This window comes from Hordeum vulgare, chromosome 2H, assembly GCF_904849725.1.
Source record: "Hordeum vulgare subsp. vulgare chromosome 2H, MorexV3_pseudomolecules_assembly, whole genome shotgun sequence".
In the NCBI taxonomy this organism is placed as follows: Eukaryota; Viridiplantae; Streptophyta; class Magnoliopsida; order Poales; family Poaceae; genus Hordeum; species Hordeum vulgare.
In genome coordinates this window covers 621,826,825-621,840,166 of record NC_058519.1, presented here as the reverse complement: position 1 = coordinate 621,840,166, position 13,342 = coordinate 621,826,825, and the positions used below count along the sequence as shown (strand labels likewise).

The window sequence follows — 13,342 nt, the reverse complement described above, 5'->3', positions numbered from 1 at the left end:
GTCTGAACCTTTCAGATCCGTGTGTGCTTTACAAATCTCTATGTCATCCTATAGATGTTGCTATCATGCGCCATTTCGAACTATTCTAAATGACTGCTCCACTATACGAATCTGGTTTACTACTCAGAGTCATCCGAATGAGTGTCAAAGCTTGCATCGACGTAATCCTTCACGACGAACTATTTTGTCACCTCCATAATTGAGAAAATTTCTTAGTCCATTAGTTACTAAGGATAAATTTTGACCGCTGTCGAGTAATCCATTCCTAGATCACTTATGTACCCATTGACAGGTTCATGCAAGGCACACGTTAGGTGCGATACACAACATATCATACTATAGAGCCTACGGCTAATGCATAGGGGACGACCTTCGTCCTTTCTCTTTCTTCTGTCGTGGTCGAGCTTTGAGTCTTACTCAAATTCACACCTTACAACACAACCAAGAACTCCTTCTTTGCCGATCTATTTTGAACTCCTTCAAAAACTTGTCATGGCATGCATTTCGTTGAAAGTTTCTATTAAGTGCTTTGATCTATCTCCATAGATCTTGATGCTCGATGTTCAAGTAGATTAATCCAGGTTTTCCTTTGAAAAAAATCCAACCGTTACCCCCTCTCAGCCCGCACACAAGCGGTACTACCACTCATGTGAGCGGTACTATCGCTTCGGTGATTGTGCCCGCAGTGCAGAGCATTAGCACATGGCCACGAGCCGGTAGTGCCACACAAGAGGTACTACTGCTCACCCCATCGCACTACCATTGGTGATATAGGCTAGGGTGTCCCGATCTTTCGATGAGATGATAACTATCGATTTGGTGGAGATGACTTTGACGATCCGACTACAAACGTGCACGACATTGCGCCTTAGCAATCGCTAAACCAAGTCCAAGAGGTTATTGACCACGCTGGAGCACGATCAACCTAACCACGAAGGTCTATCCCTGCAAGCAATCGAAGAACAAGCAAGAATATGATATTGCAATCTGAATATTGCGAATATATATGAAGTATTGATAAGGGTGGGGATCCGGAAGCGGTCTTACTCTGGTCCTTGGACACAAACGAAGTACACGAAGTTGCATTGACTAACTTTTAACTAAACAAATCCCAAGCGGTGGTGACCAAGGAGGTGGGAGGACGTCCCAAGGCAGCCTAAAACTAACCCTAGGTCGTACAAGGCCTATGGGCCCAAGTGAAGGTCATGCAACATCTTTGGACTTGTAGTTTGACTTGGATTCTGGTGCAACGTCAGATTGTTTGGTCGATATCTCCACGCTACGGGCGAATTTGAAGGTGATTCCAATTGGGTTGGAAAGCCCATAAAATCTACTTTGCAGCCCAAAAAGAATCACGCAATTCGGAGTCCAGATGAAAAGGTTGAAGGCGTTTTGGTACAGGTATGTCCGTGCAGTCCGAATCAGAGTCCAGAACGTGAAAGACTTGGACTCTATCTTCTCTTGGGCTAAAAGTGACGTGAGAGAACTTCTTAAATGACAACTAATTATTTCCTTTGACATGAGATGACCTCTTGAATAGCACCCAACCATTTCCTCTTTCCCTGTCATCACACGTGGTTCATACAAGTGTTCGGTCATTCTGCATTTAGGCATAAAATAAAAACAGGTGAAGTATTTTTGTTCCGGATAACATAGATAAATTATTGCATGACTTTTATCAGAAATCACCTCAAATAAATATGCATATGCAATGATTGTGATAATATCCAAAGTAGTCATGTCCTCATCAATTGGGGTTGCAGCGAATGGACCCATGGATGCAAGGCAAAGGAAGGCACACAACAATACCGCTGAAGCGATACTACCACTTGCGAGAGCGGTACTACCGCTTACCGGCGATAGTGCCTCGCCCTACCGCCGCCCTACAACATCGGAAACAATATCATCGGGTGCACACACGATTACTAAATGATCTTGTGAAGCATATGTGCATCTACAATAAAAACCAAATTAGGATAAAAAGTGGGTGGCCTTTTTGCAGAACGTCATGTCATTAATTTTGAGTGTTAAAAAGTTACCCAACCTGCACATTAGGTTGACATATCTAGCGAACGTTTGCTACACGAGATTACAAAGAGTGGGTGGCCTTTTTGCAGAACTACCATGTCATTAATTTTGAGTGTTAAAACTTAAAAAGTTACCCAACGTGCACATTAGGATCAAGATCGTGTGGTAGTTTAAGCATTCGCTGGTAGTTGCTCCCTGGCAAATGTTCATCTGTTACAATTTCTATTAAGAAAAAGGAAAAGCGGGCGTGAAGTCGTCTCATAAGGCTAATCAATCCGGAGGACATTTGGTTCCTCGGTATATGTACACACTATATTTTTTAGCAATTGAACAAAAATATTTAAAATTTCTTAAATATAGTTTCGAAAAAAACTTGACCTTTCATTGTACGTGTGAAAAAAATTCCACAAAAAGAAAATCCTCCTTTGACTTTTTTTCAGAAAAGATAACTTTTTAATCAAAATAGTGTGAAAATGACTTATAATAGCAAATAAATTTTGTCTCTTTTGTCCTGGAGTCAACGTTGTTTTTGTTTTTCGTGAAAATTTCTATACTTGTGGGAAAAAAGTAAAGTTTATTCTAAAAATACTTCTGAACTATTTTGACTTTTTGCTTAATAATTTTTTCCTCCTATAAAATGTATATATAATTAAGAACGAAATTGTATTTTTCCGATCAATCCGGCCTAGAAAATGTTTGTGTTTCCTAAGGCTCACTCCAACGCGTGATCCTAAATGATTCGGCCACGTCCCTTTGGAGGCAAATGGATAGAAACGGCCACCCAACACGCGGGAGCAAACAAACCAATGTCTATTTTGAGTCCGCATTCGACCCATTTTCGGTCCAACTTATGACCGGGTTTGCGATCAAACGGACAAGCGCGGACGACACATGGCCCATGCCCATGTCCTCTCCTTGCCCGTCAGTCGGGGACAAATGAGCCTCTTTTTTTATCCCCCTCTTAACCGCACCCCACCCCACTCTCCTCTGGCCCTAGCCGCTGTCGCCACCACTTTCAGCCGTGCGCTGTCCAGCACGGCCGGTGAGCCACACCCCTTCCCTAGTCGCAACACCTTTCCTCGACGCCCCGAGTTGTCCAACCCTGACCGCTTGATTTCAACGCATTTGGCGACCGAATTAGGAGCGAATCCGAGCGGATTTTAGCTCACGACGGCTACCGAATGCCGCGTCGGCCATGGATTGGCTGGGTACCGGTCTGCACAACCCTGACAATGCCACCAAGCCACATGCAGGTACTGACTCCACCTCTAATTGTTCGGATCAACCACGTCGTCGGTTCGCCGGCAAATACACGAACGGTCATCGTCCGAGCTTGGTGCTGGCCCAAAGACTCGTTGACACATCGATGCCGCTTATGAAGTGCGACGGCTGTCCACTGAAGGTCGTGTGTCCCGTGTCTACAACACCGGAACATCCCCGATGTGTGTTTCTCAAGTGCAAAAATTATGTGCTAGTTTAGCTTCGTTTATGCTTGCAGATTCGCCTTGTTTTGCTTACACTCAAATATCTATTGTGTAGGCTGAATGTAACTTTTGGTTTTGAAAAAATAATACATCGATCTACTAATAGTGCGTAATTTAATAAATATTCGTGCACTTTTTGCTAGAGTAAAGATTAAAGATGAGACTAGACATGAAGAAGCAACGCCTAATTCTTCGGATTCGAAGAAGAAAGAAGCATTGAAGATCAAGGCTCCGCAGATCAAGAGTGAATTTATCGAAAATGTACTAGTCCAGCTTACGAAAGCAACTATGAAAGTTGGTTTTCTTGTAGTTCTTATTTTCTTTGATTTTGTTATCCTAATCAAAATCTAATGACGTATTCCAATGTATAAAAAATATCAATGATGACAACAATAAAAATATGTTGTAAAAGTTATGTGCGGAGGAGATACGACCGAAATGCGTTCGTGCGTTGGGCACATGGCCATCACATTCATAAATCCGAACGGATACGATTCAATTGCCACTCTCAAACGAATAAAATCGGACGAAACGGACGTCGGTTTACGGTGCTGTGTTGGAGTTGGTCTAAGCCGTGTCGTGGCGTTGACACTGTGCGTCGACCTCCGCCATGGCGCCCTGTGGCACACACCGGGAAACGGCAGAGGCATGCAGCGGGTAGGCGGTCGTGTTCGGGCGCACATGCCGCCGGACTCCCGTGGTGATTCGACGTGGCGACAGGCCTGGTGCCGAGTGATACGCTGGTATCCCGCGTCGCCGTCGACCACCCTGCAGCCCTGACATGCAGGCGTCGCCGTCGCCGTCGCCTTTGATTGATTGCTGCCTCCTGACGGACGATATGCGACTGCTGGTTGCCTTGCGACGCACCCCAACGCCCGAGTCGGACGATGGTTTCCGTGCCCCTTTCTCGCTGAAACCGAAACCATGCCATACATTCCCCCGTCTGTTCATCTTTTGCGGCGCCTTTCAGGTGACGAGGTGGCGCATGCAAGTTAGGTACTGCGACTGCAGTATACTCCGATCAGAAACATTTTTTTTTTGTCATAAAAGGAAAAACACTTTTTTATTACTATAAAATACCAAGGGACAGCTCAAGGAAAACAGAAAGAAAAAAAAGGTAATTAACGGGGCCCTAACCTGACCTAACCTATAACCTAATAATCATTGCAAAGTCGAGCACACTAAGTCGGCAATCATCGTCGTGGAACAGTGTCATGGACCATGTGTACATCATCCCCGGCCTCCTCCGATACGTGCCGTACAAGAGAGACAATATATTATATATGCACACAACATACCTTTTTTATGCGCAGGGCTGCTAAAAGAGAAGCGCTCGAGACCACCCCGGAAGAATACTATCGACGGTAGAAGCCACCATTTGTAGTACTAGTAGATATAGAATATATACAAAGAAGAAGCACCACCGAACCCGAAAAAGGAAAGAAAAAGAAGCACCAACTAAAGCAGGAGATACGATCATCGCATCAAACACTATACCATTATTTCTAACACATCTGGACCAAAAAAAATAGCTAATCGGGCAAAGCGACAAGACGGGAGAGGATTAATTAGCGATCGGATTGGGCAGGGCTAACTATATTAAGCATCGCATCCCTCAATCATCAATCAATAATATAATAATAAGAAAAAGGTAGTATGAAGGAAAAAAGAAAGAGAAAATTAAGCATCGCGTCGTCGTCGTCCTTCCGCAGTGAAGCGACTGAAGCCGAGCAGCGACGCGGCACCTCCGAGCTGCTGACCTCTTCTCTCTCTCTCTCTTGCGACCCGGACCAAAACCAACCAACCAACCCCAAGGCCGAATGGAGGGAGAGCAACGTCGCACCGCGCGGCCCACCGGCAAAGGTAGGCCCATCCATCGCCGAAGCCCACGACGCGGAAGCTGACCGTTCACCCGTTGCAAATCCCATCCCCAAACTACCCCTCCCGAGGCAACCCACGCCAAGCGAACCACGCGGCCGGGGCGCCACTTGGCAGCATCTCGCGCGCGAGGCCGGCGCCGGCGCACCACACACCAGCACCGGCCAGTGGCACGCCCCGTAAATAGCGTGGACCCGCCGGGCCTGCAACGGTACCCCCGTGGCCCGTGCCCGTCCAAAACGTTCGAAACATTTTGAAATAGCTCCGGCTCCGCTCCGCCGCCGCCCCCCTCCTCCTCCTCCTTCCCCTCCGGCCTTCTAGGGCTTCTCGCTCAGATCCGAAATACCGAGGTAGGCGGGGGCGGAGGCGATTTCGTCCGCGATCCGGAGGCGCGGCGGCCCTGTCGGTCGGCGCTTCTAAGCCACGGGACGGGAGGTCGAGAGGGGGAAAGAGATTCCGCTGCCTTCGAGTCCACTCCACCCTGCCCCCCCCCCCCCCCCTCCCCCCCTCCATCCATCCATCCCGAGAAAGCTCCTTTTCCCCCACCCACCTCCACCTCCACCGCTCCATCGCCACTGCTGGGGAGCACAGGACAAGAGACGACACGCCGCTCGCTCTCCACTAGTAGTATTAACCCCTAATCCACCTAGTAATAATCCCCGGCCGGCCATGGCGTCCTCCCTCACGCCGCGCAGCCAATTCCAGGTCACCCCTCTTTCTTTCTTTACCCTTTTCTTTCTTCCTCCCGTGGATGAATTTCTTCGATCTGTTCCTGATTTCTTTCTTGGTGGTAATGGTGGCGGCGCAGAAGAAGGAGAACCTGGGGAACGCGCGGAGGGGGATGGGCTACAACGCGCCGCCGCGCCGCAACGTGCTCTCGGCCATCAACAACGGCGGCGGCGCCAACGCCGACCCGGCGCCCTCCGAGGCCGGCTCCGAGGCGCCCGCCTTCGAGTTCAGCGGGAGGGACGACGTGGACCGCCTGCTCAACGAGAAGATGAAGGGCAAGTCCAAGAACGACTACAAGGTGTCCCATCCTTCCGGGTTCCTTGGTTGGTCCGGGGTCCATTTCGTTGCAGATTCGTCCTGCAAGGGTTTCCTCAACCCGCTGGATTTGTTTCAGGGGAGGACGGAGCAGATGAGCGAGTACATCAAGAGGCTCAGGGCCTGCATCCGCTGGCTGGTGGAGCTGGAAGACGGCTACTTGGCCGAGCAGGAGAAGCTCCGGGGGCAGATTGATTCAGACAATGCTCGTCACGCGGAGTTTGGTAAGGAATTCGAATCTATGATGCTCATAACTCCTCCCCGTGACTCTTTGATCTTGTCCAGGGTACAAGTGACTCATTTATGATGCCACTTGCGTGCTCTTTCCTCATCAGTTAATCTGGTGGTGTAGAACCTGTGACCGCGTTCTTCAGCACTGCATTATAATGCTCCTGCTTCATCATTTGCGTCTGTTTGGTCTTTTCACCAGAGAGTAACAACTGAGCCATGTTTAGTGCCTTCTTACTGTTCCGGTCACCAGCTTATAATTTGCTGGTGTTCAACCGTCAGTGATGTTGGTTCATAAAAATGCAAAAGCTATAGATAGTGCCATCTTATCAGAATTTGATTTTTGTTGGATTTCCTCTGCAGAGGCTCAGCTCAGTGGCGCGCTTGAAGAGTTGAAAGCTGCAAACTTGGAGATGACAACACGGTGCGACTCACTGGAGGAGAGCCTGAACAAGGAGAAGGCCGCCAGGCTGGTGAGAACTACCACAACGCTATTATGTATCTGATGTGATACAGACTTGAAGCACAACTTTAATTTCTCAATTTCCAAACTGGCAGCTTGCTGTGGAATCCTATGAGAAGGAAAGAGAAGAAAGGGAATCAGCCGAGGCTTCACGGGATGTACTGACGGTCGATCTTGAAAGGGTCACTCATGAGGCAAAGCGGTTTAGTGAGCAGGTAGAAGTTCAGATCATGATGTCTTTACATGAGCCTGTATCCGTAAATCCTTTTGCTGACTGCAAAATTTGTGAACCAGCTAAAAATGGTCCAAGACACCAACAAAAGACTTCAGGAATACAACTCCAGCTTGCAGCAATACAACAGTAATCTTCAAGCTGATACATCTAAGAATGGAGAAATCATCTCGAAGCTGCAAAGGGAGAAGAGTGCAATGATGGAAGCCATGACTAATCTGAAAGATCTCAACAACTCAATGAAGAACCAGTTGGATTCATCCATGGTGAGTTTTGTTTGTGACATGTACAAATTGCAGTTTTCAGTCTTCAGGCTTAGTATTTTGAGTCAACTCTTTCTTTCACTTATAGTTTGCACAATCTATTATATACTCTACAGTCCTCCCAGAAAGAAGCAATTAGAGTGAAAGAAGAACTTAGAAAAGAAGTAGAGTGCCTCAGAGCTGATTTACAACAAGTTAGAGAAGATCGTGATCAGTCTGTTGCTCAACTGAATACCTTGACCGCTGAACTGGCCACTTACAGCGAACAGGCTAAAAAGTCTTCAAAAGACTCTGAACTTTTGCAAATAAAAGCGGCAGCCTTTGAGGTTTGTGCTTTCAGTTCATTTGGTTAATTTTCATGTGACTAGTTGGCTAGACATTATGCTTCTTCTTTTTTTGCGAAAGGCTTACCATTATGCTTGTCCTCAGGAAACATGCAGTTCACAGCAAGAGCAAATTGAAACATTGCAGAAGCAGCTTGCAGTTGCAACCGAGAAGTTGAAGGTTAGAAAAGCTTATTTGTAGCTCATGAGTTTTTGCAATATATAAACATCCTTTGAAGATTAATATAATAATTTGCTTACGCAGCATGCTGATGTGACTGCAATTGAGGCGATGACAGGATATGAAACGCAGAAAGTGACAATTAAAGATCTGGAAGAGCGTTTGGCACATGCAGAGTTTCAAATCATTGAAGCTGACAAGCTACGAAAGAAGCTGCATAACACCATCTTGGTAATACTTACAAAGCAGTGGCAGGGGATGGACTTATTCTGTTGTAGAACAAATTATAAACAGATTATTGCAATATTATGCAGATTTCTCTCTTGGTATTGATGATGTTCTTTGTTTTGCAGGAACTAAAAGGCAATATCAGAGTATTTTGTAGGGTTCGACCCTTTTTATCGGACACTGATTCTAATGGTCAGGAAGAAGCCATTATTTCTTATCCATCATCTGTGGAAAATGCTGGGCGTGGTATAGATTTAATAAATCAAGGTGAACTATGCTACTTCAGGCTTTTTGCTGGTTATACTTAAGATAATTTCCTGCATCAAATCTAACGAAACATTATGCCTTTGGTTTTGCATTTGTAGGCCAGAGATGTTCTTTTTCATATGACAAGGTTTTCGATCACAGCGCTTCGCAAGATGATGTGTTTGTGGAAATGTCACAGCTAGTTCAAAGTGCGCTTGACGGATACAAGGTAATAATCTTTCAATACAAAGTTAAGTGCTGTTGCCATTGCTTGGTTGCAACTTGTAAGTGGCATTCATTTTCTTGTTGTAACTAGGCCGTAGCAGCGTCTGTTAGAACAGTTTTATTTAAGTATCTGGCTATCTGCCATATTCCAATAGTATCTGTGTTTTTTCCACCACCACCACACATAGAAACTGCAATTTGATATGCACATTCTTTTACAAATGTTTATTCTTGTGCTTTTGTGGTATGTGAAAAGATAGCAAACTAATCAGGCACATTCTAATCACTTCTGTGTCACTGTCATCCTGGAGGCTTAAGCTTATTTATAGATTTCAAGACCTATATTATTTGGATGCCTCTGCAATTTTTATTTCATTTCAGTTAATATGATAGCTGTTATGCTTAATTTACCTTTGCATGGTACAGGTATGCATATTTGCATATGGTCAGACAGGGTCAGGTAAAACTTATACAATGATGGGTAAGCCAGGCCGTGATCAGAAAGGTATCATACCTCGATCTTTGGAGCAAATTTTCAAGACCAGTCAGTCTCTAGAAACCCAGGGATGGAAGTATTGTATGCAGGTTAGTCCGTGCATTACATTGCAATCTAACTCCTGCAATGATATATTATCCATGCTGCTACTAAGACATTCACACACAGGCATCAATGTTGGAAATATACAATGAGACAATTCGTGACTTGTTAGCGCCAGGCCGCTCCAGCAGTGAGATGCCTGGCGGTAAACAATACACAATAAAGCATGATTCCCAGGGAAACACAACGGTCTCCGATCTTACTACTACAAATGTGTTCAGCACTGCTGATGTGACGTCTCTTCTAGAGAAAGCATCCCATAGCAGGTATACCATTCGTTGCCGAACAAAAAGCTTGTGCTGAAAAATTATGTTGCGAATCTGATGCGATGCACCACATTTACACAGGTCTGTAGGTAAGACCCAAATGAACGAGCAATCTTCCCGGAGTCATTTTGTCTTTACACTAAAGATATTTGGATCAAATGAGGTAGGTCACTTCTCTCAGCTTTGAGCGTAAGAAACACTGTCCGAAACTTCACAAAATCATTAGCTACCGACATTTTTACAACACAAAATTGTGCACACGTAGAATTTATCAAGAATTGCTATTTTTTCGAAAGGTTATGCATACCAAGTGAACACAGATACTGAGAACTGAGAGTAATATGGTGCTTTTGATCTGGTTGCAGAGCACAGGCCAACAAGTACAAGGTGTACTGAACTTGATTGATTTGGCCGGGAGTGAGCGTCTTACTAAAAGTGGTGCAACAGGCGATCGCTTGAAGGAAACTCAGGTGAGCAGTTGAGCAAAGATAACTATGTTGTTGGGATTTGGTGATGATGATGCCATGGATTTAACCGTCGTGTTTGTTGATGTTTCAGGCCATCAACAAAAGCCTGTCAGCTCTCAGCGATGTTATCTTTGCGATTGCGAAGAACGACGACCACGTACCCTTCAGGAACTCGAAGCTCACGTACCTCTTGCAGGTGAGTGACCCCTCTGCTGCATAACTAACCACCACCATATATGTATAAACGACCTGCACTCAAACAAACTCTTACACCAACTTGTTTGTGCATTGCATTGCAGCCTTGCCTTGGCGGGGACTCCAAGACGCTCATGTTTGTCAACGTCTCGCCCGAGGCGACCTCGGCCGGGGAGACGCTCTGTTCCCTGAGGTTCGCGTCGAGGGTGAACGCATGCGAGATCGGGGTGGCGAGACGGCAGACGCAGTCCAAGTCCTCATCATCGGATAACAGTAACAGGCTGAGCTACGGGTGAACTCTGCCCTGTCTGTCAATGGCCATCGTGGCCTGATGCTGATGTGATACTGCTACATAACGAGCTAAGCTAGCTAGCGGCTCTGTGGGCCGACTTGGCCACGAGTGTGCTGTGCTGGCGACGCGGAGCGGCTGGCCTCTGGCATTAGTAACAATGTACAGTCAGTAGGGAGAGTGGCAGAGCATGCGCTGTGGCATTGAGAGCAGGAGAGAACTGGCGCTACTTGCTGCTACGATGATTGATCTTCTGTTTGTTTGTAGTAGCTGATTGATTTGAGATTTGAAAAGTAATGTTAACTGGCGCTATATTCTTTCTGTGTGTGAGTGCGTGCTGCAGCTGGTACTTGTGGGTATCTTTTGACCCGCCGATGCATCAAGGATGAATCCATGATGCTGATAATATGATTGCGCGTCCATCGGTGTGTATGCCACTCCGTTTTGTGAAGGGCGGAGCCAGGATTTGATCGTAGGGGGAGGAACTCTATTTTAGGCGCAAAAATTTGTGACTACATATGTGGGAATTGGGAATTCTTCAGAAAAGGGAATATAGGGTTCCTGGCTGCATTGTTCAAGAATGACTATTGAGTTTGTGTTAATGAGTCCTCCCTCTCCGATTTTCATATAATGAAATTAACTGGAATATAAAAAATGTTCATAAGGTTCTACTCCCTCTGGATAATAAGATACTCCCTCCGTCCCAAAATTCTTGTCTTAGATTTGTGTGGATATGGGTGTATCTAGTCACGTTTTATTATTTAGATACATCCATTTCTAGACAAACCTAAGACAATAATTTAGGAACGGAGTATGTCTAGATGTATTTAAATATGTTTGAAATTAAAATATGTCTATATGTATTTATCTCTCGGACAAGTATTTTTGGATGGAGAGAGTATTATAGACCCACTGAGAGATCAACCACATCCTGCCTAAAGCGGGATCGCAAAAAAACATCCCTAAAAGGGAAACATTCAAGAATGCTAAACGTACAAAAAAAGGCTGGGTTCTCTAGGCCAACACCCATGCGAAGCGCGGTAAGGCCAACTGCAGCGCGTGACCCCATCTGGACGTTGGTTTTGCCCGGATTCTGTCCGTTTGGGGCGGGTGATGGGGTCGTGTCCGAGTCATCTCTAGGATGCGGTGGTCGTGCGTCCAACGCGCGGACGCATCCTTGGCCACATTATGTCCGCCTCATTTTCAAACACATATCGAATAGCCATGGCCCATAGTTCATCTAAAGCGGCCCTAGATCACGCCGGCAACACATCCAGCCTATACGTCCTCGTCAGCAACACAGCCAGCGGCCGGCAACACAGCCGACCTCCAAAAAAGAATAGGTTTTTCGCCGGCAACACAGCGAGCGGCCGAAACACCATGCTAGCCTCGAAAAAAAAGAACGACCAAGGCCGATCTGACGCCCTAGTTCAGGCCATCGGTGCCGAACATCTCTTCCTGCCGGGCCTCGAACTAGCTCCTTGTCTTCTCGCTCATCTTGCTCAACTCCACGCTCATGATCGCCAGCGCCAGCTCCTTTGCTTTAGTTGCGCCATTGGCGGCCTCGATGTCGAGCTGCCTCTGCATGGCCGCCTCCTCGATGTCGAGCTGCCTCTGCTTGGCCGCCTCCTCCATGTCGATCTTCCTCTTCTTGGCCGCCTCCTCTGTCTCAAGCTTCTTTGTTTGCAGCTCCATGTATTGCTTCATTTGCTCCTCCTTGCCTTGTCGCTTCTTCTCGTCCCTCACTTCCTTTTGAGACATCACGCCATGCAAAGTCTCATGCAAAGCATACGATGCCGCATCACGCTTGTCGTCCACCTTGGTGTTGGTCTTGCCCCTCGGCCTCTTCAACGCCTCACCATCTCCACCTCCGGCCAAGGCGGCCGCCTTCTTGCCTCTCTTCCTTTGAAGCTCACGGTATTGATCTTTGAACTTAGGGCAATTGTTGATGATTTGCCAAGAATGCATGAGAGTGGATGACTTGTCGTTGTACCGGGCCATGAATGCTTCCAAAGATTGAAATGCCTACAGATCAACAACTATTGGACATGCAAACACAATTAATCATAGAGGAGGCCGAGGCATGGCCGTAGCAAAGAAAAGAGAAGAGGCCATACCATGTCCTCGATGCCAAGACCACTCACGGGACGTGCTTCAAAGCTCTCAAGTGCGGCGCAATATTTGTTGCATTCTTGTTGGATGAACAACCACCTCTTTTGAATCGAGTTGATGTTACGGTCGCTCGTAAATTGGTAGGGCGGAAATGACTTTCTTTCATGGAATGTTTTATGAACTCTTGTCCAAAAAACAATTCCCTTTGGTTGCGCACCGACTCTAGGATCTTGGCCAATCTCCTTCCAAATTTCGTATATCAACCCGTCCTCATCTTGTGTGTATGATCCTGTATGAATGCTCTTCTTCCTCATTTGAGCTTCCACTCTTTGGGTGAGCTCGCCGGTGAACAATGGCTCGCCCGAAATATCGACGCCGTCCTCTTCTTCATCACCTTCGCAATATATGTCATCTTCTTCATGCCACGAGTCACCATGGCCGGCCTCGAAGTATTCATCGGCCATGTACTCGTCGCGGCCATCTTGACTCTGGGTCTCCTCCGGATCGAAGGTCAAGCCTTGCCCACCCGTCTGAAAAGCCTCGCCATGGCCGTCGAAGATAACATTCTGCATGAACTAGCCGTAGAAGGGGT

At 46.6% G+C, this 13,342-nt stretch overlaps 1 protein-coding gene across 1 annotated transcript; it reads left to right on the top strand.

Annotated features, from left to right (window-relative positions):
• Positions 1–5,691: 5,691 nt before the first annotated feature.
• On the top strand, positions 5,692–10,959 carry LOC123427957 (kinesin-like protein KIN-14H). The gene is made up of 17 exons (XM_045112103.1): positions 5,692–6,095; positions 6,199–6,417; positions 6,514–6,658; positions 7,026–7,135; positions 7,221–7,340; positions 7,420–7,623; positions 7,737–7,946; positions 8,050–8,124; positions 8,209–8,355; positions 8,478–8,619; positions 8,718–8,827; positions 9,250–9,408; positions 9,488–9,687; positions 9,769–9,850; positions 10,053–10,157; positions 10,246–10,350; positions 10,454–10,959. The coding sequence occupies exons 1-17, from the start codon at positions 6,060–6,062 to the stop codon at positions 10,643–10,645; spliced, it is 2,361 nt and encodes a 786-aa protein (XP_044968038.1). The 5' UTR covers positions 5,692–6,059; the 3' UTR covers positions 10,646–10,959.
• The last annotated feature ends 2,383 nt before the right edge of the window (positions 10,960–13,342 follow it).

Bases quoted from the DNA above. Each gene is read 5' to 3' on its own strand.
- LOC123427957 (XM_045112103.1), top strand. From the start codon at position 6,060: ATGGCGTCCTCCCTCACGCCGCGCAGCCAATTCCAG. The intron at 7,624-7,736 runs GTGAGTTTTGTT...TATACTCTACAG, and splicing joins ACCAGTTGGATTCATCCATG to TCCTCCCAGAAAGAAGCAAT. The intron at 9,851-10,052 runs GTAGGTCACTTC...ATCTGGTTGCAG, and splicing joins AGATATTTGGATCAAATGAG to AGCACAGGCCAACAAGTACA.